Source organism: Vigna angularis, chromosome 1 (assembly GCF_016808095.1).
Source record: "Vigna angularis cultivar LongXiaoDou No.4 chromosome 1, ASM1680809v1, whole genome shotgun sequence".
Classification (NCBI taxonomy): Eukaryota; Viridiplantae; Streptophyta; class Magnoliopsida; order Fabales; family Fabaceae; genus Vigna; species Vigna angularis.
The window spans coordinates 26,871,766-26,894,825 of NC_068970.1; the positions used below are offsets into that span (position 1 = coordinate 26,871,766).

Consider the following 23,060-nt stretch of genomic DNA (forward strand, 5'->3'; position numbering starts at 1 on the left):
ACCAGGCCGAACACTTTTTGAACGAACGTTCCAAAACCGATTGCTACTAATACGAACGCTCGCCTATACCTAGGAATGCTCACTGGGACGAACGCTATACAGATCAAATATGAAGAGGCCGAATAAACACTGTGTGAACGAACGTATACTGTGTGGACGAACGTATAATCACTAATTTACTAAGACCGAACGTTATTTTCACTAGGACATCAAAACCGACCATTTTAAGAATCCATAATAAGATCGAACGCTACACTCGACAGGACGAACGCTTTAAGGACGAACGCTCTATTCAATATTTAAGGACGAACGCTCTATTCAATATTTAAGGACGAACGCTCTATTTAATACTTAAGGACGAACGCTCAATTGAATGCTTAAGGACGAACGGTCAATTCAATACTTAAGGACGAACGCTCAAACTGTTTGGCCGACCACCAATTGGTCGAGCCATTTGGGACGAACGCGCGATTCTGCAGAATTCTGCAGAATCGAAATCAGATTTCCAGAACCCAGAAACTCCAAATTTTCATCCCTTCTTCCCAGATTTGCATCAAATACAACATATTTCAACAATCAAACAAAAGATCTAACTCCCCTTACCTCTTGAAGACTTCCTTGCAAACCTTGAATCAATCTCTTCACTGTGTTCCTCCTCTGCCGTTCCATCCTCTGTTACAGTGTCTAGCTCTCCCTCCCTTCTTCTTCTTTCCTCCTTCAAGAATCTCTAAAAATGAAGAAGTGAATCTCCTTTTGTGTGTTGCCGGATGAACCTTAGCCATTTCCTTTGCTTCCTCGGTGTCATGCCCACTTAAGAAGATGATGATGGTGTTTCGTTGGCGGCTGTAGCACTTCCAGGTGGTGAGACTCTTAAGCCTGCTGCCCACTTAAAGTTCTCCCCCACCTCTTCAACAGCTGCCCCCGTGAAGCCCTTCCCTACCATACCAATCATCAAAGGACGCCCCCACCACATCAATTATCAACATAAGCTTGGTCCATACACCATCCCCTAAAAAAATATTTAGGTCCTTACACACTCAATAAAAGATCTCACAATATTATAAGAAATCAAAAATACAATACATCATACATTAACTCAATCATGTTTCAGCTTTCAACTGTACCACTTGAATGAAACAAATTGCAAATAGTCACGCATGGCTTCAAACGAAAAATGTGTTTATGTTCATGATTATGGAAGAAATAAACTACGTTTGTCATCGAGGATGAACGTGATGGATGCAAATGAAGAGAAGAATGGGCATGTGAGTTTATTTATAGGAATACATATGAAAAAAGACAAATGAGTAAGAGAACAAACAAGGAAAAAAAAGGAAGAGGGAATGTGAAAGGGTGCGAAATGGTTTTAGTAATTTTTTAATAAATAACAGGTGATGCTTTTTAAATTAAACATTATCTATATATATCATAATACATGACACTTAAATCTAAAAATGTTCTATATTGGTCTATCTAAAATTATTATTTTAAAAAAAATATAAATCAAATATAGGTAGTGTCTTTCGGATGTAGTGGTATCTATGTGTAGTCAATTTTATAGCGTTTATTTCATAAAGTGTTGTCTTTTGGTTTCATATTTTGATTTAGAGTACTTGATTAAATAAACATTTTTTAAAGGGTGTTGTCTATTGATAATTTTGACATAGTAAATGGAATCATTAACAAGTTTTTTTGTATAAAGACATTGTTTAGTTCACCCAACGAGTGTGTTCATAGTGCCAAAATTTGTTGGGCAAGTATAATGGCTTAATGAGTGCTGAAACAATGGTGTTTGGTCGTTGGGTGAGTATAGTATCCCAATGAGTGATGCTGAAAAACAAAATTTAAATAAAATTAAATAAAAAAAACTTAGAAAAATTCGAAACTTAGAAAATAGTGAGTTGCTCTCCAATGAACACTTGTTTAATGTCTTTTAGCTCAACGTTTGTTATGATTATGCGTGATTAGTGCTTTTGGTGTGCTCTTTCCCTACCTCACATACAAATCAAGGAAACACTAGAGACAAATTAATAGCTAAATGTTAATTTATAAATAAAATTTATACTATACACAACAAATTGACATACAAATATATAAACAAATTATGAACAATTTAAACCAAAATTGATAAATAAAACACAGTTGACTAAACAAAAAGCTAACCCCAGTGATGTCAAAAACTTGTTATAAAACTATTTTAGGTTGTTGAGTAGTTTTAGCTCTTTTCAATATCTTTCTCTCATCTTAAGAGCTTGTTAATGATTGATGGAATAAATGCACTTCGTACAATAGTAAATGCTTTTTTTTTCTATCCACAACATTTCAATAGCTAGATGTATTTATCTTCTTTTTGGACAATGTACATTTCCTTAATCATAGCATACAATTCTTCTAAAGTTGACACCATTTTGTTTAGAAATTTGGTGAAAGGAAAAACAAGTTTAGTTCTTTATTAAAAAAAATCCTTATGTTATTTGTCTTTTAACGAATCTATTGTCAAACCAAAATAGTAGACATTTCTTGCAATATAACATATCCTATTATGCGTTATTTATTTTAGTACATGGTTGGTCCGCTTATACCATATTTTATCCTCTAAGAGAACCTATGTTTTTTTTATAGTCTTTAGCACTTTATCAACTCTCTAATAGTTTCTATTTATTATATTAATAAATAAATAAAAACAGTTTTACTTACCGTTATCTAATTTTATAGTATCTAAATTTTGTAAAATTATAGATCAATATGTTCGTTTTTATATTAAATAAATTGAGTCTTTTAAAAGTAAAATAATTAGTCTCATATTGATAAATGACTAAGGATGACCTTTTTTAGATATAATTCAAACTTAAATCTAATAAATACTAATATTAGTAATATTAATTAATATTTTAAACATATCAATCAACATAATAAAGTACCAAGTAATCCTTTTATCATAATTATGTAAGGATTCAAATTTAAGTTTAAGTAATTAATCAACTAAATTGAATATATGAATTAAATCATAATAGCTTTCAATCTATTTTTGTATTTAACCATCAAGATTCAATTAATTTCTAATTTAATTTCTAAAATTAGCAACACAATTTGCCATGACAAACAAACAAAATTGAAAGTGGATAAAAGATCAGACTCGAATCATCAAACAATTGGTACAATACTCGATTCGATTTGTTTAATCTTGATTTGATCAAATAATCTTCAAAAATTTAGTTTTCCATAACACCAAACCAATTTAAAAAAGAAAAGAAAAGAAAGAGCAATAAACATAAACGATAAATTAAAAAAGAGATATAAACTAACACTGAAAAAAATGTAATAAATGATTTATGTCTGTCACTTCATAGCACATCTTACCCATATATAAGCTCTAAAATTTGAAACTAAATGTGAACTTTAATTATATCCATAAATCCAACTGTACAATATTTTCTTAATTTGTTTAATTTGTGCTTTAATTTTTCAATACTTAAACTCAAATTTAAGGAAACTCTCACATAGGTGACAATACTTAATTCCTAATTTCATAATATCAAAAGTTAATCTTAAACAATCCAGATCCTTTGATAAATTATCTTACAAAACTATATCTCTCATTAAAAATCAAGAAAAGTAGATGAGTCAAATCAAAGGTAAAACAAACAAAAAATTAATAAGTGAAACTGAACAAACGAATAGCAAAGTTTGAGTAAAATAATGCACCAAAAATTAGGAACTAACAAGACAGACACCAAAGAGAGATAAATGCACGAGAACGATTTCCACCACACTGCACTCAATTTTTTCATCCAATACTCAGTGGGCCCACGGATAAAATTTTCCACGAATTGAACTCTGCAGCTTTTAAATATGCATAAACCAATTTGCGTAGATTTATGGACAGGTATCTTCAAATGATTTTTTCCACGTTTAAATCAATAAAAGTTTGAAATTTTATAAATATAGTAATAAGTAAGAATTGTTATTAAATGAATATATTTTAAGAAAATATTATATTATTATTAGAATAATATTTATCTCAAATATATAATAATAAAATAGTTAATAATAACATAATAATTCGTAATCATATATAATAATTATGATATTAAATTATTATGATTAGTTATGATATATAAATATTATTTTTAGATTTAAAAAGTTATAAAATAAAAAAAATTAATTTATTGAATCGAATTCTTTAATATGTGTAATATGTTGGATACAAACACAAATTAATAATTTCTTAGGCATCATTAATTCTCACCGCAGAATGTCAACCAGCTACTTGGTTGCAATGAAATATTGTATAATTCAATCAGCGTTGTAAACTTTCTTAGTTTACATAATTGCAATGAAGCATCAGCCAATACTAAATCAAGCAATAATACTGTGTGCCACATTATGATTTTGCACTGCATGCAGAATTTAGCACAAAAGGGCATCACTAATTTGCTCCAACCCAATGGTTATGTGCGTGCTTTTATTAGGCATCGAAAATCAATCGAACTACTTGCGTGCCACTCGTATATTGATCAGCGGCTAAACTGTTCGATAAAATGCTTGAGTTGAAAATCTGAATAGAACTGTGTCAGTTGCTTCTTAATGAAGGAACTGATTTACTTTGTTGTCAACAAACGGAAACAAATTAGAATCACAGCTTGATCAGCAATCCATGTGCCAATTCTGATATATGCTAGCGCTGCAACTTACGTACGTAGTGAAGTCCCGTGTTCTGGAATCTCAAGTAATTAACGAATCAAATGATCAATGCATGAAATTCTCATGAATGTTTGTATATTCTAATTGCTTCACGTGAACACGGCTAAACTACTTCAGCAAAAATTAGAAAGTTTTTTATATAAAGTTCAGTAGAAATAATTAGAAAACAATTTTAAAAATTAACAAAGGCCTAAAACTAAAAATTATAAAATAAAATACAAAATTTTTGTCTTCATATTTTCTCGTGATCTCTTATAATATCTCATCTATATCATCAATCCTTTTCAACTCGGCTGAATATTACAAAACCTAAACATTTCTTCTTTTGAGTTGAGTCAACTAAATTTAAACACTCATAAGAATCTTTTTCCAGCTCTCTTAAAAATTGAAGGTAGGTTTGAAAACTCTGAAAGTTGATCGAGAGACATTTCATTGTGGACAAACTAACATTTGAAAAAAGAGTTAAAAATTTAAGTTGAATTGGAAGTTTTACATTGATAAGTAAAAGAACTTAAAAACCTATTATATTAATACTTTTGGTTGAAAGTGATATCTTTGTTCTTTTGTATGAATTTCTTCACAACTCATTAATGTTTTATCTCTTCTTAAAGAAATCTAGCAAAATATTTTTTACATTATTATAAAGAAGTTTACCAAAAAAAGTAAGAAAAGAAATAAGATATTGTTTGCTCCTTCTCCTTCTTACCTGTTTAGTGCATCTCATGTAATATAATTTAATATAGGCTTAATACTTATTTTGGTCTCTATGTTTAGTCAAAGTGTTCAAAGAAGTCTTATCCTTTTTCAGATGTTCACAGTTGTTTCATATTTTGTAAAAACGGTTCAAATTGGTCATTTTTTTTACGACGTTAAAATTGCTAATGGTAGAATTGCCATCCTAACAAAAAGTGAATGAGTTGTCTAGTTAGGGATTGTGTGACAAGCTTAGCCAATGAGGGACTGTCACGTGGCAGTCCCCTTCCCACCCAAATTAGGGTACACAATTGTAGAATGGTGCTTGCAGCACGAGAAACACTCTCTCTTCTTGAACCAGGGTTTTCAACCCTTATCTACAACGACAAGTGGTTCTTCCATTACATGGAGAAGCTCACGATGATGTAATTAGAGGGGATTTCTATGTTGTGGTTCATTCTCTGTTTGCAGGTCTAGAGATTGATACAGATGATGTCTGCATTTTTTCTACGATGAAGAAGATAATGTTGCAAAGAAGGAGATCTTTATTGACCATGGTTATTTGGGAGAACACGATATGGGTTCTTTGAGTTTGTGGAAAAGACTAAGACAGAGAAAAATTGTTTGCCGTTGTAGCCGATTTAGGTTAGTGTTTTCGGAATATAGAAATTTGGTAATCTTTAAATAGTGGATGGTAAACCCAAAGGAAATTTTTAGTCTACTCATGGCATGGTGACACGGGTAATGTGAAAACCACCGTTTGGAACCCTTAAATGAATCCAATTGGAATCAAGAAGATGATGATGATCTTTGGATATGTTGGGTTTATTTTTTCTAGTATAACTCTGTCATCTTTGTGCTTTGAATATATATGTGATTATGTATTGTATTGAAGGTGGGCAATGACTTGAAATTTCTTTGTTGGGTTACTTTCCATTTATTTAGAGGTGATTAAAGAGTGTGGGGTAAGTTGATATTTTGAATTAATTAGTTGAACTCAACTAATGGGTTAGTTAGATACACTTTAGCCCAATAAGAATGTCAAATAGAAGGAATTTAGGTGGAGTGTCCAAATCAATATCTGCTGTAATATAACTAGGGTTAAGTAAACTTATGTGGAGAAAATGGTGCAATTTCCAACCGACATTACAATGAACTTATTATTAGTTAATAGAAGTTGTTTTCAAATACTCAAGTTTTATTATTACTTTACACAACTTACACGTCCCACTTAATTCAACATTTGATATATTACTTTATAGGGCACAGAAAACAACATATAAAAGAAAGTCAAAATACCTCCAAAATTAATTTATTTAAACATCTTCCATTTAAGGACCAACCTCTTCATTCAAATAAAGGACATTTTGCTACCTCATAAAATGAAAAAGATCCTTTACTTTTCGGATGCGTCAAGAGTGCAAATTTGACATGGTGAACGAACTAATTAAAACACATTAATGGTTAATTTAAGTTACTAACTGTGTAAAAAAAAGTCAGTCATTTAATTAATAGTGTTAAATTTGTTTGTAATTATACTTTCTCTTTTCAAAATTACTCTTAAATGATTAATATATGGAGACAAAAATGCAATTAGGAAATTTTACTTTTAAAATCTCCTATTTTCACAAGAAAGATGAATAAACAATTCATAACAATTATATTTACAAACTAAAACAATTTAGTAAAAACTAATTAATATTAAGGACAATTAGAATTCTCTTATAGGAAAAAAAAAATCAAAACTATATCTTATTATTAGAGAGAGAGAGAGTATTTTCCGAGCCCGCCCTTAAGTTAAAAGCAATAACAATTTGCTAATTGTTGTTAAGTATACTTCTAAGAGATTAATTCTTTAAGTATATGATTAAGTTGCATGCATATTTGTAGGGCTCATAAAGTTGTATCTTAAAAGGGGAAGTTGAAAATTCACTAGTATATTAGAGGGATCATGACGAACTAAATCATGATTATTATTCGTATATGTGTGAATATACGAAATTGTGATTGTCAAATCAAATGCATAGCTAAAAAGTTGAATCTATAGATAATAAAGGAAGTGAAGGATACATGCATCATTAAAATTTACAAAGAAAGAACATCATGGAATGTCCATATAATTTAATCGAAATATTAATTACACTATGAACAAGAAAAAGTCATCAAAGATAAGATTAGGTATTTGTCGGAACCCTTCTTCTCCTACTTGTTTAATCTCTTTTCCTCCCCTTTTTATTAAATTATTGTAGGAATCTCCATGGAAATGTTAAGCATGATGATATATGGGTTGCTTCGTCCTCTTCACCCTCCTACTTTTTTTTTTTTAAAGTTTGAAATAACTACCATTGAAGGAAGTATGTAACAACTGTACTATCACTACAACAACCTATATGCATTGTATGTGAGAACAAAAATATTACTTCTATGCAACACTTTTAATTCTCGTATATTTCACGTTATTCACGTGCTTTCTTAAATAATTATATAAGCATATTTTTATATTAACATACTTTTTGGATATAATCAAGGTGGAGGAGATTTTTTATATAACAGTGAGTTTCTTTTTTTAATGTAATGAACGGTGTAACATTTGTTATACTAGTTTATAAAATGTATCTTAGTTGTATATAGTTGAATATTTCTTCAATTTTATGATTTAACTATACATATCGCGTTAAAACTAAATAAATTGGTGGTTGGGTTTGGGTTTAAAAAATTATTCCAATGAAAAGCTCCATTTTTGGTCCTTATTTTAGTTTAGGATTAATGTTGTTAATAATATTAAGACAATAATGATCAAAGGCGTCACAAAATAATACGTAGTGATTAACGTAGTTACGATTTTATCGTCGTATAAAGTGTAGTTCTACAGAGTATTATAATAGTTTAGTGTGAAAAAAGACATGAAAATTATATTTTTATTGAAATTGCGTTATTAAAAATAGGCGTAAAAAATATTATAATAGACCCTTTAATAATGGCTATATGACTAAGCTGCGACGAAGCAACACGACTTCAAGCATCCAACCACAATGTTACCTTATCTCGCTCGCGCCACCCAAAAAGAAAATATAATTAATTATTTTGAATCAGCAATCCAATAAGTTTATATATTTATTTATTTTATTATTATTATTATTATTATTATTATTATTATTATTATTATAATAAAATCACACTTTGAGAAGGAAAATTTAAGCTTGCACGCATCTAAATCCGAAGCAGCAAGAAAAGAAAAGAAATAAAAAAATATTAAATCCAATGGGTTGGTTTCCACTACTCTGAATGAATAATTCAGTAGTAACAGTGTCAGCAGAGGAGGGTGGCTATAACACATTGACCAAATAATGAACATAAATATAAAATATTTAGTCAACATTACGCACCACATGGATGTTTTGGTTCAAACTAGGCATATATGAGTAAGCTCAAAACTCAAGATCATTGTTCAGTGGTGATCCTCTTCTGAATTCTTTCTGCACTTTCAAGACATCAAGCATAGCATAACCTTTGTTTCTTGTCAGTACTCAAACTCACTGAAATCCAAGTCAGAGTCAAGTCTCACTTCCCAAAGTTCTTCACCCTTTTGGCCTTTTCTCATTTGGAAATGGTTGAGCTCAACACCACCAAGATGAAAACGTGGATGTTTTCACACTGATCTTCCACCCCTTTAACCCTTTCAACCCTTTTCCCTTGCCTAATGGAAGTTATGTCCAACACCATCACCAAACAGACCACAGTAACACCTTCTCAAGGCACCATCCACTTCCAAAAGCTTTCTTTCTGGTTTGCTCCTCGAACTCGTCCACCCGGTTAACTTCTTTCTTCTCTTTCTCCTGTGCCTCCACTCCCCTAAAAAGGGTTTTAACAAAAACGGCTCATGATCACAGTTTTGGTCCAAAAATCAAGCTTTTTAGAGTTTCCCTGATCGTAATTTTCCTAACCACTGCAATTCTATCTGCATAGACTGTGTTTGTCTGCAATTTAAAACCTTTAATATTATGGTTCACTCCTTCTATGAGAAAAGCTCTCCTTCTGGCTCTGATATTTCGGGGTTGTTCAATCCCACTTTGCAAAGTGTTGGAGCTTCCAATGGTGAAGTTGCGAAGGGTGGCTTGTCATCGTCACATTCTTTGGTTTATGAGAGTGAGAAGGGAGAGCTGGTGAAGTGCTCTTCAGCTGCAAAGGTAGGGAAGAATGAGATTTGTGAGGCCAAAGCTTTGGCTGCTTTGAAGAATCACAGTGAAGCAGAGAGAAGAAGGAGGGAGAGAATAAACGGTCATCTTGCAACACTACGTGGCCTTGTACCATCCACTGAAAAGGTATGTTTTTGTTCCTTCCTTTTCCTTCTGTTGGAAATTTGTTCTTTTATTGTGCATGCCTTATTACATCACTGAATTATTTCGGCTCTTTACTTTCCTGATTTCACTTTGATTCTATAATTGGACAGCGACTGATTCAGAAATTTTAAGTGAGAGGACTGTAATCATATATATAAATTTGTGGGGACAATACAATACTCACTTTTTTGTGCTAAATGTGGGGCAATATTTCACTGCATTCAAATTTAGGACGAGATTTGTTATTATACATGTATATTGGGAACCTTAGTTAATCTAAGTATGACTTTTTTAAAATTGCCCTACTTATTCTAAAAATGGATTTAATCATATAGCATTTCTAAATTTTTCTATCTAGCCAGTTCTTTCATAAGAACAGTGACAAGTTTCAATGAAACACGTATTCTGTTGGTGATATGAAAAAGGAATAACAGATTTGATAGAAGGATGAAGCAGGGTGAAAAACCATTATGCAGACTTCGTGTTACGTTGAATCAGTTTAAGTTGAAGGAAGATGGAAATGCAAACTATTCTACCGGGGAGAGTTGAAAATAAAAAATTAGAGTAAGAAAACATATTTTGAGTTATCAATGAGCTACTTGACAAAAACAAAATACTGACTTTTGACACATTAGGACAGTTTTACACACAAAGTTCGCTTATGGTAATTTTATTTTCAGTTATGTCATAATGCTTGTGGCTGTGAATGCACGTTTCCCTTTCAGGCTCCATGTTAATTTTGGAAATAGAATGGAGCACAGAGTCTGCTGTATATAAACACCACAAGTTGAGATTTGAAGCACATTATTGTAATTAAATAAAGGGCTTTTGATTGCATCATAGTTGTCCTTATGTGGTCAACTAGGTGTATGGAAGTTGCTCCTTGCTAGAGTCAACTACCAATATGCATAAGTTGATTATGTAATGTGGAGTTATTTATTATGAATCCTCACTTATTATACTTCATGTTATAATATATTGTTTTAGGATTTCATATTCTATACGTCTAAACCGAAAACCCTTCATTTATTATTCTATAAGTTATGTACATGCAAACCAGATGTTTCCTCTCTGTGCACCGTGTCATTAGGTGAGTATTACTGCTGTAGATTATTCTTCATTTACTTGTGCTAGGTGCCCAAATATAGCTTCTGATATTAATACTACTTTATTTGTTAAAAGGTTACTGGTTTAGTTGGATTGCTCTTGGAAATATTTTTATATAAAAGCCACTTTTTTCTGGGTTTTTCCTTTAACAAGTCATATGAATCAAATTATTAAACATTAAACACAGTAGAATGTCAATTTTGACCAAGTATTTTAATTTGATGGTCCTTATCAGAGGAAAATAAATAAAGGAGCATAAATGTCATCTCTCAATCAGATTGATAGGATATTCCTATCAAGTGTTGTCGTAGACGTGCCAGCTGTTCTTCTGGGTGTCATATGGCAGAGTCAGTGTATTTAAATATTATGTGATAGTTTGTGTTTTGCATGTTTTGTCTTGTTTTGTTGAACAGACATATTCTTTTTGTTGGCTAACTGATAATGGTGATGCAGGACATGGAAGAAAAACCATCATATGTTTTTTAAGCATTGGTTAACCAAAACTAGAGAGTAGTTAGAGACTTAGTTTAATCAAATCCATAATTAGTATAATTACTGGATTTGGCTTCATTTGTAATGAAGTTATCATACTTATTCAAGCCACCATCACCACAGGATCAATCAACTTGAGTTATCACTTATCACTCTAATTGGCTTAAGCTGAAGTCATGTTGATAGGTACCAGAGGTGATAATGAAAACAATAATGGCAGTAATTAATCCATGAGGTCACAGTTTTTATTTTTTTATTGTCTGACAAGAAAAATTATTGTACTTTTTATTTCTGATCATCCTCTCTTTGCTTTAGTAAAACATTTGTTAAAATCTGTTGATTTTGATTTTGTGGGTCAAATGTTATTCCTTAGATGGATAAAGCCACTTTACTGGCTGAAGTGATAAAGCAAGTGAAGGAATTGAAGAAAACTGCAGTAGAAGTAAGCAAGGGTTTTCCAATCCCAATGGATGCAGATGAAGTGAAAGTTGAACCATGTGATGGATCCATGTCTTACAGTGCAACTATTTGCTGTGATTTTCGACCTGAAATAATATCTGACCTAAGACAAACCCTTGATTCTCTTCCACTGCATCTAGAGAAGGCAGAAATTTCAACTTTGGCAGGAAGAATGAAGAATGTATTCGTCTTCACATGTTGCAAAGGGAACATTGATATTCATACTGAAGCATGCCAAGCTCTTGCAAGAACTGTTCATCAGGCACTGTGTTCTGTACTGGAAAAGGCTTCTGCCTCACTTGAGTTCTCACCCAGAACATCACATGCTAACAAGAGGAGAAGACTATGCTTTATTGAAACATCCACTTCCTCATGCAACCATGGATCTTGTTCGTGTTGATGTCTACAATTTCATGTGTTATGTTCTTTATTTCATGTGTTACAAAGTGTGGCATTAGTAGCATCACACTTCACTGTATGTTGTCAAACATATTTTATATTACTGGGTCAATCTCATTAAGTGATAAATGAGATTCATTAAATAAGATGTGTTATACCATCATGAAAATCGCGTTTATCCAATAATAGAAATTGTGTTATAGAGTTTATAAGAAAATGTATTATTAATATCTATCTGTTGTTCATAGAGCTGTCAAATGAGTCCCTTTAATAAGATTGATTTGGCCCTAACCCATGTGGGTTGGGGTCAAAAAAGTCTACAGGGCCAAAATAACTCTTTATTAAAAAAGCTCACAGGGTTAAAAACCCCTAAAGCCCTATAGGTCAGGGCCAGCTCATGGGCTTTCCTTTTTACAAAATTTAAGTCACAAGTAATCACAAATCATGTGTATTTTTTATCCAGCTTTCATTTTGTCTTTGTTAGTAATAACTTATAACCATAATTGATTCATGTATAATTATATTTTTTTACCAATAAAATTAATTTTCTACTTCATAACTGTTTCTATATTAATTAGTTTAATAATAATGCTTTTATACAATTATTCCTTAATTTCCAAATTTTGTTTTGATAATTTTTTCATCTTAATTTTGGTTTCTTAATTTTGGTTTGTAAATTTGACGGTTTAGAGATATCCACATAAAATAGGTTTAAAAGTTAAAAAAATTGATTTAATTTGTAAAATTTTGATGGACTAACGAATTTATTTATAGATGATAATCTATTTTGTCACTAGGTTAAATCAATATCATTCGATTAAGATTTGTGATCAAAATTACATTATTTTTAATTGGTGTGAACATGTTAAAATTTTGACTTAATAACTTTTTAACTTTTTTAATTTTCCAAATTTAATAAAATTAATATTTATTATTTACAAAGTTATATAATTCTTTTAAAAAAAATTTATGAAACGTATAATTTAGTCATTTACTTCAATTTATATATTTTTATGTCTTTTTCATATATTTTATATTATATTCATTTGTCTTTTTTATTAGTTTCTTATTAAGAGACATTGATGTAATTTATTTATTATTATAATTATTATAATTTTTATTTATTTTATATGTTAATAATTAAATACAATAATAATTTTAATTTTAGTATTATAAATTATAATATTATATTTATTTAAAAATATTGTATCTATTATTTAATTATTTTTTATTACAATCGGCTCAATTATGATAAATAATTCAATAAAAACCATCTTTGTTGGATAAAGATAAGTATGATTTTAAAATATTAATTTAATCTAAAAGGTTAGAAAAAAAATATGATTTTATAACCACTGGGATTACATCTAGATCTTGTATACTAACATATATGATATTCATAAGAATTTTGCCTAACAAGGATTTTCATTAAAAAGTTAGTTATTTTATTATGTGAAATTAATTTTAATGTATATATATCTATACAAAACATTCAACAAAAGAATTTTATATGACAAACTATAAAAAATAAAAATTTTACACCGATATTAAAAATTCATCCAATCAGTAGATTTGAATTAAAAATCTATCCATAATTAATATTTCAAATATTTATATAGATATCAGAATTCAATTATTGAAAAATCAAATTTTCAACTGTGTTACTTTTATAATTTCTTTTTTGAAATTTTTTTCATTTTCTTTTAAATAAAAATAATAATAAAAAATTTCTTTTTTAACTTTCCAAAATAATAAAATTATATATTTAAAATATACTTATAATTAAAAAATTATTTTAAATAAGTTTTTATAAAATCAATATTTATACATTTATATTTAATTAAAAAGATATTAAATATCATGTAAATTTTGAAAATTATTGAACTTGTAAAGTAAATAAAAGAAATAACTAAAAAAACATTAAAAGTGAATTAATTTAGTTTGGGAGCTAGTCTCATCCTAACCCTACCCCAACCCATTTTATGTGGAGCTTTAGGGGTTGGGGTTTTTAAAAAGCCCCCTATTAAGGGGGTTAGAAAATTTGGGCTTGATTTTAGAAGGAATTATGATCAATCCATGGGTCAGGGGCTCAAATGACACCTCTAGTTGTTCAAAGCTGGATTTGTCTTTTATTATGCAGGCAAATTATACTATTTTTGGATTGCCCCTTTTTCTAAGTACAAAAAACAATCTAAAGCTTGTTCAGAAGGATTATCCAAAAATGACAATAATTATACCAAATTTCAAAAAGGGCTTGTGTGGAAGCTGTTATTTTTGAGTGTATGAGGAGCAGTTGGAGATGTGTTATCTGTGGCAGAGATGAAGTCAGCACAGAATAATGCAGTAGCATTAATAATTACTGGTGATTGAGAACATTTATTTGTGAGAAAGAAAGCTGAATATATATATATATATATATATATATATATATATATATATATATATATATATATATATATATATATATATATATATTGCAAATTACTTGCACTTTAAAACTTCAATCCATTATTTTAATGAAATAAACTAAATGAAATTGTTCTAAATAAAGGCTGCTTCGTGTACCTTCATACGGCAACCCATAGATACACCGAAATGACAATTTGTCTTTAATGAAAAAATATATTCTAAATTGGATAATTTGGAATATATTTTCAAATCCAAAATTAATAACATTCAAAAGATAAATTTTAAAATGTATGATAAATTTCAAAATACATTTTACATTGTATAATTTTGTATAATTTGGAATATATTTTATTTAGAATTACATTTTGAATTACACCATCCAAAATGTATTTTAACAAAATATTTCGAATTCTAAATTAGTTTCAAATTGTTAAGGGTCACAAAAAGTGAGAATAAATTGTTGAGCTCAAGAATTACTGTGAGATAAAAAGTTAAGAAAATAAATTACTTATGGATAATTGATGGTTAAAGGACAATCGATCAACGAAGAGTTAAACATTATAAAGATTGAAGATCAAGAGCTTATACTATATAAAAACATAGGAATGAGGTTAGTAAAGAATGACATTGCCCTTGAAATTTAATTGAATATCGCTCATCATCTTCTAAGTCTCACTGGTTGTAAATTAGAGAAAATTATATTCTACATAAGGCGTTTGATTAAGTGCTTCTTTATGAGATAAATGACATAAGACAGACATGCATATCTTGAGGAGTCACAACAATTGCTTTTTCCATCGAGAAATGATCAAGCAAACAAAAAGATAAAAGATATCAATTAATGAACAAAAGGAGGCAACTCAAAGCAACAATCGACCTAGAGGTTGGTGAAGGTAATTGAATAGACCATATGGACCTTAAAACCGTCAACGACAATTCTAGAGTAGTTACTTAGGGTTAAGTTGGAATTTGAATTCAAATATTGTAATCGTTTGAGGAAGGGTTAAAAGGTACAAATAGGTTTATCTTGTATTTTTACAAGGGTGACAAACTGTGAAACAAATCATACATTTTGAAATGCCGCATTTCCATCAACCATTGTCTCCGTGTGTGAATTCAACCAAATTTACTTTCCACTTCATCCATCTTTATTACGCTTCATTCACTATTGCCAAAAATCCAAAAAATAAACAAAAACACTGATTATGACTAGAGGAAACCTATATAGGGTGTTCTAGCTTTGGTGACTTAAGTTGAGTAATATGACACAAATTTGGTAGCAGAACAATACTCAGTTCAAAGGTGAATTTACATGAGTGAGACACCTCTATATATAAGCTTAAGTAATCATAAATGTGTTTTCAAATTGTAGAAGCAAAACCCTAATACTTTAACTTAGAGACTAAGGTAAAATCATCTCCATTAAAAGGATGACATATGTTCACTACTAAGGAGAAATCATCTCCATTAGGAGCATGACACATGGCCACTACTAAGAAGAAATCCTATCTATTAGAAGCATGCCACATGGCAAGAACATGTGTCTCACAAAAGAGAGCAACTTGGAGACTACTCTAACCAAGGCTCCACAAACTTCTAGAAGGTTTTCTCTCCAAGCTAGGTTTTTACCTTAGATTCATGTGTCTCCTTAGGGTCCATCTCCTTTAGGCCCAAAACCCTACTTTACAACCAAGGCCCAAATACAAGACCCAAAAGAAACTACTTGGCCCATTATACAAGACCTAAAATAAACCTAATCTACTAAAAATCACTTATGGCTTGAAGAATGCATATTTATGTCCACATTTTAGGTTTACTATCAAATTTTTTGTGCAATTCTTGTATTTAAAAGGTTTATTTGAATAAGATTTGTAACAATTGGATTTATCAGGTTTGGAAATTAAAAGGGTTTAAAAAGTATTTTTGGTTGCATAAATTATTTTTGGATAGACTAATGTTTATTGATACAACTGAAGTTAAAGTGTGAAATTAATTAGTCCAAAGTTACAAAATGATTCTAAATTCTGGAAAGAAATGTTCAAAGAGCTGAAGGCACCCTTGTTTTTACAAACATACACCCCTTTTTCAACAAATGGGCTAAATAGTTAGCCTTTTCTCCTACACCCCTAATTTCCCTATACACACCCCTCCTACCACACACAAGATCAGAATCAACAAGATGATACCATGTGTTTAGGATCCTAGCACATCATGATGAACTAGTCAAGTTCTGCCACATACCCATATGATCCTCTACCCACTAAATCAACCAATGAGAGGCAACCACATCATCAGCCCTGACATGTCATTTTCGACTTCTCCCTAGAACCCTAGCTATCAACAAACACCTTTTCTCCATTTACTTTCTCTTTTAATCTTTTCTCTCTTCCATATTTCAAGCTGCTTCTTTATATTTTTCTCATTTTTCAGGAGCTCTTTTCTCTTTATCTTTTTTATATAAGCCCTTTTGAAATATGACCGTTGGATGCTGAGTTGATTTTTAGGAGAGCAGGCAACCTTTTGTCTTTTCAACAAATGTATAGTGTTTTATCAAAGTCTTCATTTAAGAGTAGCTTGTACATCTTTTGTCATAGTGAAAGTCTTCACGGGATTTTCTCTAGTGTGTTCTTTGCCTCTTTCAATGTCTTTATCCCGCGTGTGCAGATGTTCTGATTAATCCATTGAGTATTCCTGTTATGCACAAATAACAAGGACAAGGTATACACGCAAAATAACACTTTACAATAAATGCATTAAATGTTTTGATCGTTTATAGTCGTTAACTTGTACTGCTTGATCAAAACATCTTGCCATTCGTCTTGTTAGTAGTTAATGAATCGTTCAAGTATATCACTCAAGAAATATTAAATGATGTACAACTCTTTTGGCATTAGACAAAATAAGATATTAGACTCTTATGAAAAGTTGTTTTAGATGTGTATTTTAGAGAATTTTTCATTAGACAATGTAAAACACTTTCACTTACAACACTGCTTTGTAATTCATTTATTAAGCATCAATGTTGTTTCAACTCTTAATAAGAGATATTTCAACTTGAGAGCATATCCTACTATTTTTTGCATGTTCCGAAAATAGTTCATTCTTGACATATTCTTCTTTTCGTCTCTACATGAGTACACATGTTATCTCTAAAGTTTTCATGTAGGCTTTCCTTAACGATCAGACACTTCTCAATGTGCTAGATGATATAGGTTTCTTATAAGCGTTGTTGTGTATGTTCTTTCTTTGAGAAAACTTTGTATTAAGATTTAGTTTATTTGTGTAACTTCTTATATAAAGTCTTAGGTTTTCATTTAACTCAAGCAAGTGCTTAGACGTTGTTTATGACTTTCTAATTCATTCAATCAGTTTGGTCTAGAAAACATTAATTCAACTATTGACTTCAGACATTATAAAATGCTTCTTTCCTAGATGCTACTTGGACCGTTTTTCCTAACCAATAATATTTCATTTATTGTTGATTATTAAACTTCAAAACTTAGGTTGCTAGACAATCTATTCTTCTCTAGACGATTTTGTCTTAACATTACATAATTACTTACTTTTAAAATAAGAGTTAAATATACTTACGGATGATTAAAAACTAATTTGATAACTAGATGATTGACATTGGGTTGAACAATTGGTCGCAGACTATAAGTTTTTACGAAAATTAGGATAAGTACACTACTAGATGAGGGGTGTTGCTCCCTCCACCACCACACCTTTCTCCCTCCACCTCCCCTTTACTATTTTGCCCCTCAGTAAAATTTTATTTTTAGGATTATTATTTTTTAATTTTATCCATTCACAACCTATTTCACTAATAACCTATTCTAGTCCCGTACATGAGTAAAATACTTTTCTTTCATTTTAACATTATATTTCTTCCTCTCTTTCTTTCGTCGTTGTGAGATACTACAAGTTGCAAAGGTTGGTGGTGATGGAAAGAATTATCAAGCAGTCTCCCTCTCGTGGTGCAGTGTCGCTCTCGTGGTGCAGTGCGTGGAGTGGTGCAGTGCGTGTCGTGCTTCCTCCAGGTGCATATTCGAATAAACCTTGAAATAAAACCCTAAAATAAAAAACGTAACCTTTTTAAACGGATGTCGACATCTGTTTTACCTTAAACGGATGTTGACATCCGTTGAAGATGTCACCTCCGTTTAAAGGTTACGTTTTTTATTTTAGGGTTTGTTTTATTAGGGGACATCCGTTGAAGGATGTCACCTCCGTTGATTTATACTTCCTCACGCTGGTTGATGCTCTGGATGCTCCTCGATGTTCCTCCACACCATGGCGGCGACATTCCTTCACACCATGGCGGCAATGGAAGCTTTCAAACCAAAAAAATAAACTGGAAAGAAAAAGGAATGAAAGTGCGGGAGGTGGGGAGGTGAAACGGAAATGGGAAAAGAAAAAGAGAGTTCCATGGGTGGGTGCTGGGAAAGTAAAATTAGGGTTTTAAATTATTTAAAATAGGGTAAGTAAAAATCTTTTTAACTTAAGGATATAATTATATTTAAAATAAAATGGAGAGGTAGAAGAAGTATAGGGTGGTGGTGGAAGGAACAACACCCTGTATGAGATAAAAATGTTTGATTATGAATGTGACATCAGATTATAATATTTAAAATTATTACGCGTCACATGTTTTCATTAACTACACCTTCCAAAATCTTTTTTTTAAAGGAAAACGGAAAAATGTCCTTATGAAAATCTATAATTTTGGTTCATGAAGATTTTTACACAATTTCAATCTCTTCATTTTTAATTATCAGTCATTTTTGTTAAACATTAAAGTTTTACAATGTTGTCTTGCCATTAACGTTAACTAATTATTTTTTTAACTTAAAAACTAAACTAAAACATATTTTAATTCATTAAACTGTAAAAGATGATGTTCAACAATTATATCAAAGATAATTCATAATTTTCTAAAAAGTAAGAAAAAATTAATTTGACAATGTAAAGGAACGATTCTTATATAGTTGCATACAAATTGTTCTTTAAAATAAAGTTAAATATAATTAACGATAATTAAAATTAATTTGATAACATAAAAACAATTATTTTTAGTTTCAGAATCAAAAGCTTTTAAAATAAAAGTTAAATAGAGTTACGGGTAGTTAAAAATTAAGAGGAAAAAAATCGACAACAACTATGGATTTTGTAAAATATGTGAACTTAAATTGTAAAAAGAATTTAGAGACTAAAATCGTAAATGATCTAAAATGTAGGAATTAAAGTTAAAACAAAGTTAGTGATGAAAGTAACTTACAAAAATATAGGAACAAATTTACAACTAAACCTTAAAAATATGTATAAACATTAAATTACTTTTAATTATAAGAACTAAATCTATAAAAGGGTAATTTCCTTTTTTTAATAATGTTGGAATCTACCAGTTAAGTTAATTGCCAAGATTTAAAATTTACTTAGTCATAGGAAATAAGATTTTGTTCATGTGATCGATTTAAATAGCACCAACCAATGAGTAATTGATTCAATTAAAGTTGTATGCTGAAGTGCTGCCATTTCCATATAAAGAAATTGACCTCTTCCACCTTATTAGGTAATATGATTTTGTGTGTTCAACATTCATCCAACCTTTTCCGTATTTATGATCATTTTCAGTGGACCATCTTTATCTCTCAAACGATTTTGGATTGCATTTTGTTTTCTTTTTGTTTCTCACTTACAAATTGTATAAATAATTGAGTTCTTTTTCTACGTAATTTCTATTTCAGTCTCCTCTCCTATTGGTTACCTTCTCAAGGTAAAAGGATTTTAACACCATATGAATAATACAGTTTTTAATACATATTTTAAATTTGTTATAAAAATTGCAAGTTTCGATACACCTCACTTACGATTTAATAATTTTATAAGTTTATAGTTTTTAATCAATAATAAAATACGTGAAAGGTTATACAGGTAATAATTATCTCATCGTCTAGTAAAAATGCTTTAATTTACGAAGGTAAAATACAACAAAAAGTTATAACATTTTAATGGAAAATGCTATTTATTCAGAATATAAACATTTCTTTGCGTGATATAATTTTTCTCCTTTATTAATTGCTGGGTGAGAATATGTTAAAGATAATAAATGCAGGCTATTAAATATTTAGAATACTTGAAAGGATTCATTAAATAGTTTCAGTTTTGATTAATAATCATTAATTATTTCTGTAGCATGGGGCTAAAATGCAAGGCAATTTTCCTCAGCATGCAGTGTTTCTCCTAGTGAGTCCCCCTCAAGAAAGAAGAAGAAGGTTGAATATCTAGGAGGAAGGGAAGGAAATGGAGAAGCAGAAAGGTGAGAAGGAAGGGTGTGAGAATGTGATGCTGTTACAAAAAAGTGTGAAGAAGCTTCACTTTGGAAGCTGGGAAGAGAAAGACGTGGCAGCAAAGGAGATAGAAAGGTTGGCTAAAGAATATGAGAAGGTGAGGGAATTGGCGACTGAGCTTGGGGTGCTCAGGGTGTTGGTTTCCATGGCGCTTTCCGACGTCGCTAGCCGCCGCCGAGTAGCACTCAAGGCATTGATCCACCTATCCAATGGAAATCACAAGTAAGATTCAAACACTCCTATTGATTTTAAAGATTTCTTGCCAATCAAAATTAGAAATCAGATTAAAAAGAAAAAACTTCATTAATAAGGTAATTAGTTCTTTAATCATTGACTGGTCATTCATGAAGTTAGCCAATTCTGGGAACAGAATATGATTACTAATGCCCAAACTGTTTTAAGCTTAATGAACAATATGATTCCGAAAATCACCGTTTTTTAAGATCATGGTGGGCAACTCTCGTTGTAGAAAGTATTATTATTATGATTAATACGTAAGTTTTCATTTTATATTCAGAAAGAGACATGTAAGAAAAGAAGTTATAATATGGATTACGTATTACTTTCTTTAATATTGATGTTATAACTTAAAATAATACATAAAACATAGTTTTTGAAGTTTATGTACTTAATGCTATAACCGTAATTCAGCTGCAGTTAGTTTCTTTTGTTGATACGATCTCGGGAATTTTGTACGTTTGTTCTTTTTTTTTTAGGAACAAGGCTTTGATAGTGGAGGCAGGACTGTTGTGCAAACTGCCTAAGAAAATTGACCTTGAAGATGAATCAATAAGAGAGTTTGCAGATTTGCTCTCTTCGTTATCATCTCTTGGAAACATCCAATTTCCTCATTCTTCATTAGACTTTCTCCAATTTCTCATAGACATTCTAAAGTCATGCCCAAGCTTTGATACAAAAGAGTCGTGTTTGGTAGCCATGTGCAACATCTCAACCGTGCTAGAGAATGCAGGGCCTTTGATTTCTAATGGGGTTGTACCTATTCTCTTGGAACTGTGCTCAGAGAAAGGAACTTCAGAGAAAGCACTTACCATCCTTGGGAACTTGGGGGTGACTTTAATGGGAAAGAAAGCATTGGAGAACAGCTCAATTGTGCCAAAATGCTTGATTGAGATCTTATCTTGGGAAGATGAACCCAAATGCCAAGAGTTGTCAACTAATATTCTGATTATTCTGGCTCATAAAAATTCAACACAGAGAAGTAAAATGGTACAGTCAGGGATTGTTCCTGTACTTCTTCAAGTAGCTTTATTAGGGAGTTCTTCGGCTCAGAAAAGAGCACGGAAATTATTGCGATGGTTCAGGGATGAAAGCCAAATAGAAATGGGGCCACATTTAGGCCCACAGTCTTCAAGAATTGCATATGTAACACTTAAAAATCAAAGAGACACAGAAGAAGGGAGGAGAACGATGAAGAGTTTAGTGAGAGAAAGTCTGCATAGGAATATGGAAATAATAACTAAAAGAGTTAATGCAGGTGAGGATTCGTCTAATGGGCTTAAGTCCCTGGTTACCAGCACAAGCTCCAAAAGTTTGCCAAACTGAGGCTCATTCTATCTTAAAATTTCTTAGAGACTTAATTGACCTGTGAAGACAGTCATTGATGGTACAGTTTAAGCGAAAGCAATTTTACGTGGAAAACTCATCCATCTGTATATTTGACATTTCTACACAACTATCACAGATTAAGAAATAGTAATCAGTCTCTTTCCATTTTCACTTTTAACATTTCTATTATAATATACAGTATCCAAATAACTTCACATGTTAGTTTTATTTCTAGCGTTTCAACAAATAACTTAAAATCCATTTACATTCTATATATAAAAAACATTAGCCTATCTCAACGTCATTGCTATAAGAGATGAACTTGTATTAGTACTACATTTATTCACAACTACAAATAATTATACATCTATATAGGCCTTTTAAACAAAATCTAGTCAAAATTTAGATCATAGTTGTTCAACGTGTAAAGGACCAATCACGTATTGGGGGTCAATTACAGTACAATGCGATAATTTGCAATTACAAACAACTTCAAACATATTTAGTCATAATCAGGCATAATACTTCGAATAATTTTCAC

At 30.8% G+C, this 23,060-nt stretch overlaps 2 protein-coding genes across 2 annotated transcripts; both read left to right on the top strand.

Moving 5' to 3' along the window:
- Positions 1-8,752: 8,752 nt before the first annotated feature.
- On the top strand, positions 8,753-12,405 carry LOC108324830 (putative transcription factor bHLH107). The gene is made up of 2 exons (XM_017557758.2): positions 8,753-9,719; positions 11,710-12,405. The coding sequence occupies exons 1-2, from the start codon at positions 9,399-9,401 to the stop codon at positions 12,193-12,195; spliced, it is 807 nt and encodes a 268-aa protein (XP_017413247.1). The 5' UTR covers positions 8,753-9,398; the 3' UTR covers positions 12,196-12,405.
- An 8,501-nt stretch (positions 12,406-20,906) lies between these two features.
- Positions 20,907-22,898, top strand: LOC108327871 (U-box domain-containing protein 2). The gene is made up of 2 exons (XM_052868659.1): positions 20,907-21,175; positions 21,556-22,898. The coding sequence occupies exons 1-2, from the start codon at positions 20,907-20,909 to the stop codon at positions 22,514-22,516; spliced, it is 1,230 nt and encodes a 409-aa protein (XP_052724619.1). The 3' UTR covers positions 22,517-22,898.
- The last annotated feature ends 162 nt before the right edge of the window (positions 22,899-23,060 follow it).

Excerpts from the sequence above, each read along its gene's own strand:
- LOC108324830 (XM_017557758.2), top strand. The coding sequence starts at position 9,399 with ATGGTTCACTCCTTCTATGAGAAAAGCTCTCCTTCTGGCTCTGATATT. Across the intron at positions 9,720-11,709 it reads TTGTACCATCCACTGAAAAG|ATGGATAAAGCCACTTTACT; the intron begins GTATGTTTTTGT and ends GTTATTCCTTAG.
- LOC108327871 (XM_052868659.1), top strand. The coding sequence starts at position 20,907 with ATGGAGAAGCAGAAAGGTGAGAAGGAAGGGTGTGAGAATGTGATGCTG. Across the intron at positions 21,176-21,555 it reads CTATCCAATGGAAATCACAA|AAACATAGTTTTTGAAGTTT; the intron begins GTAAGATTCAAA and ends AAATAATACATA.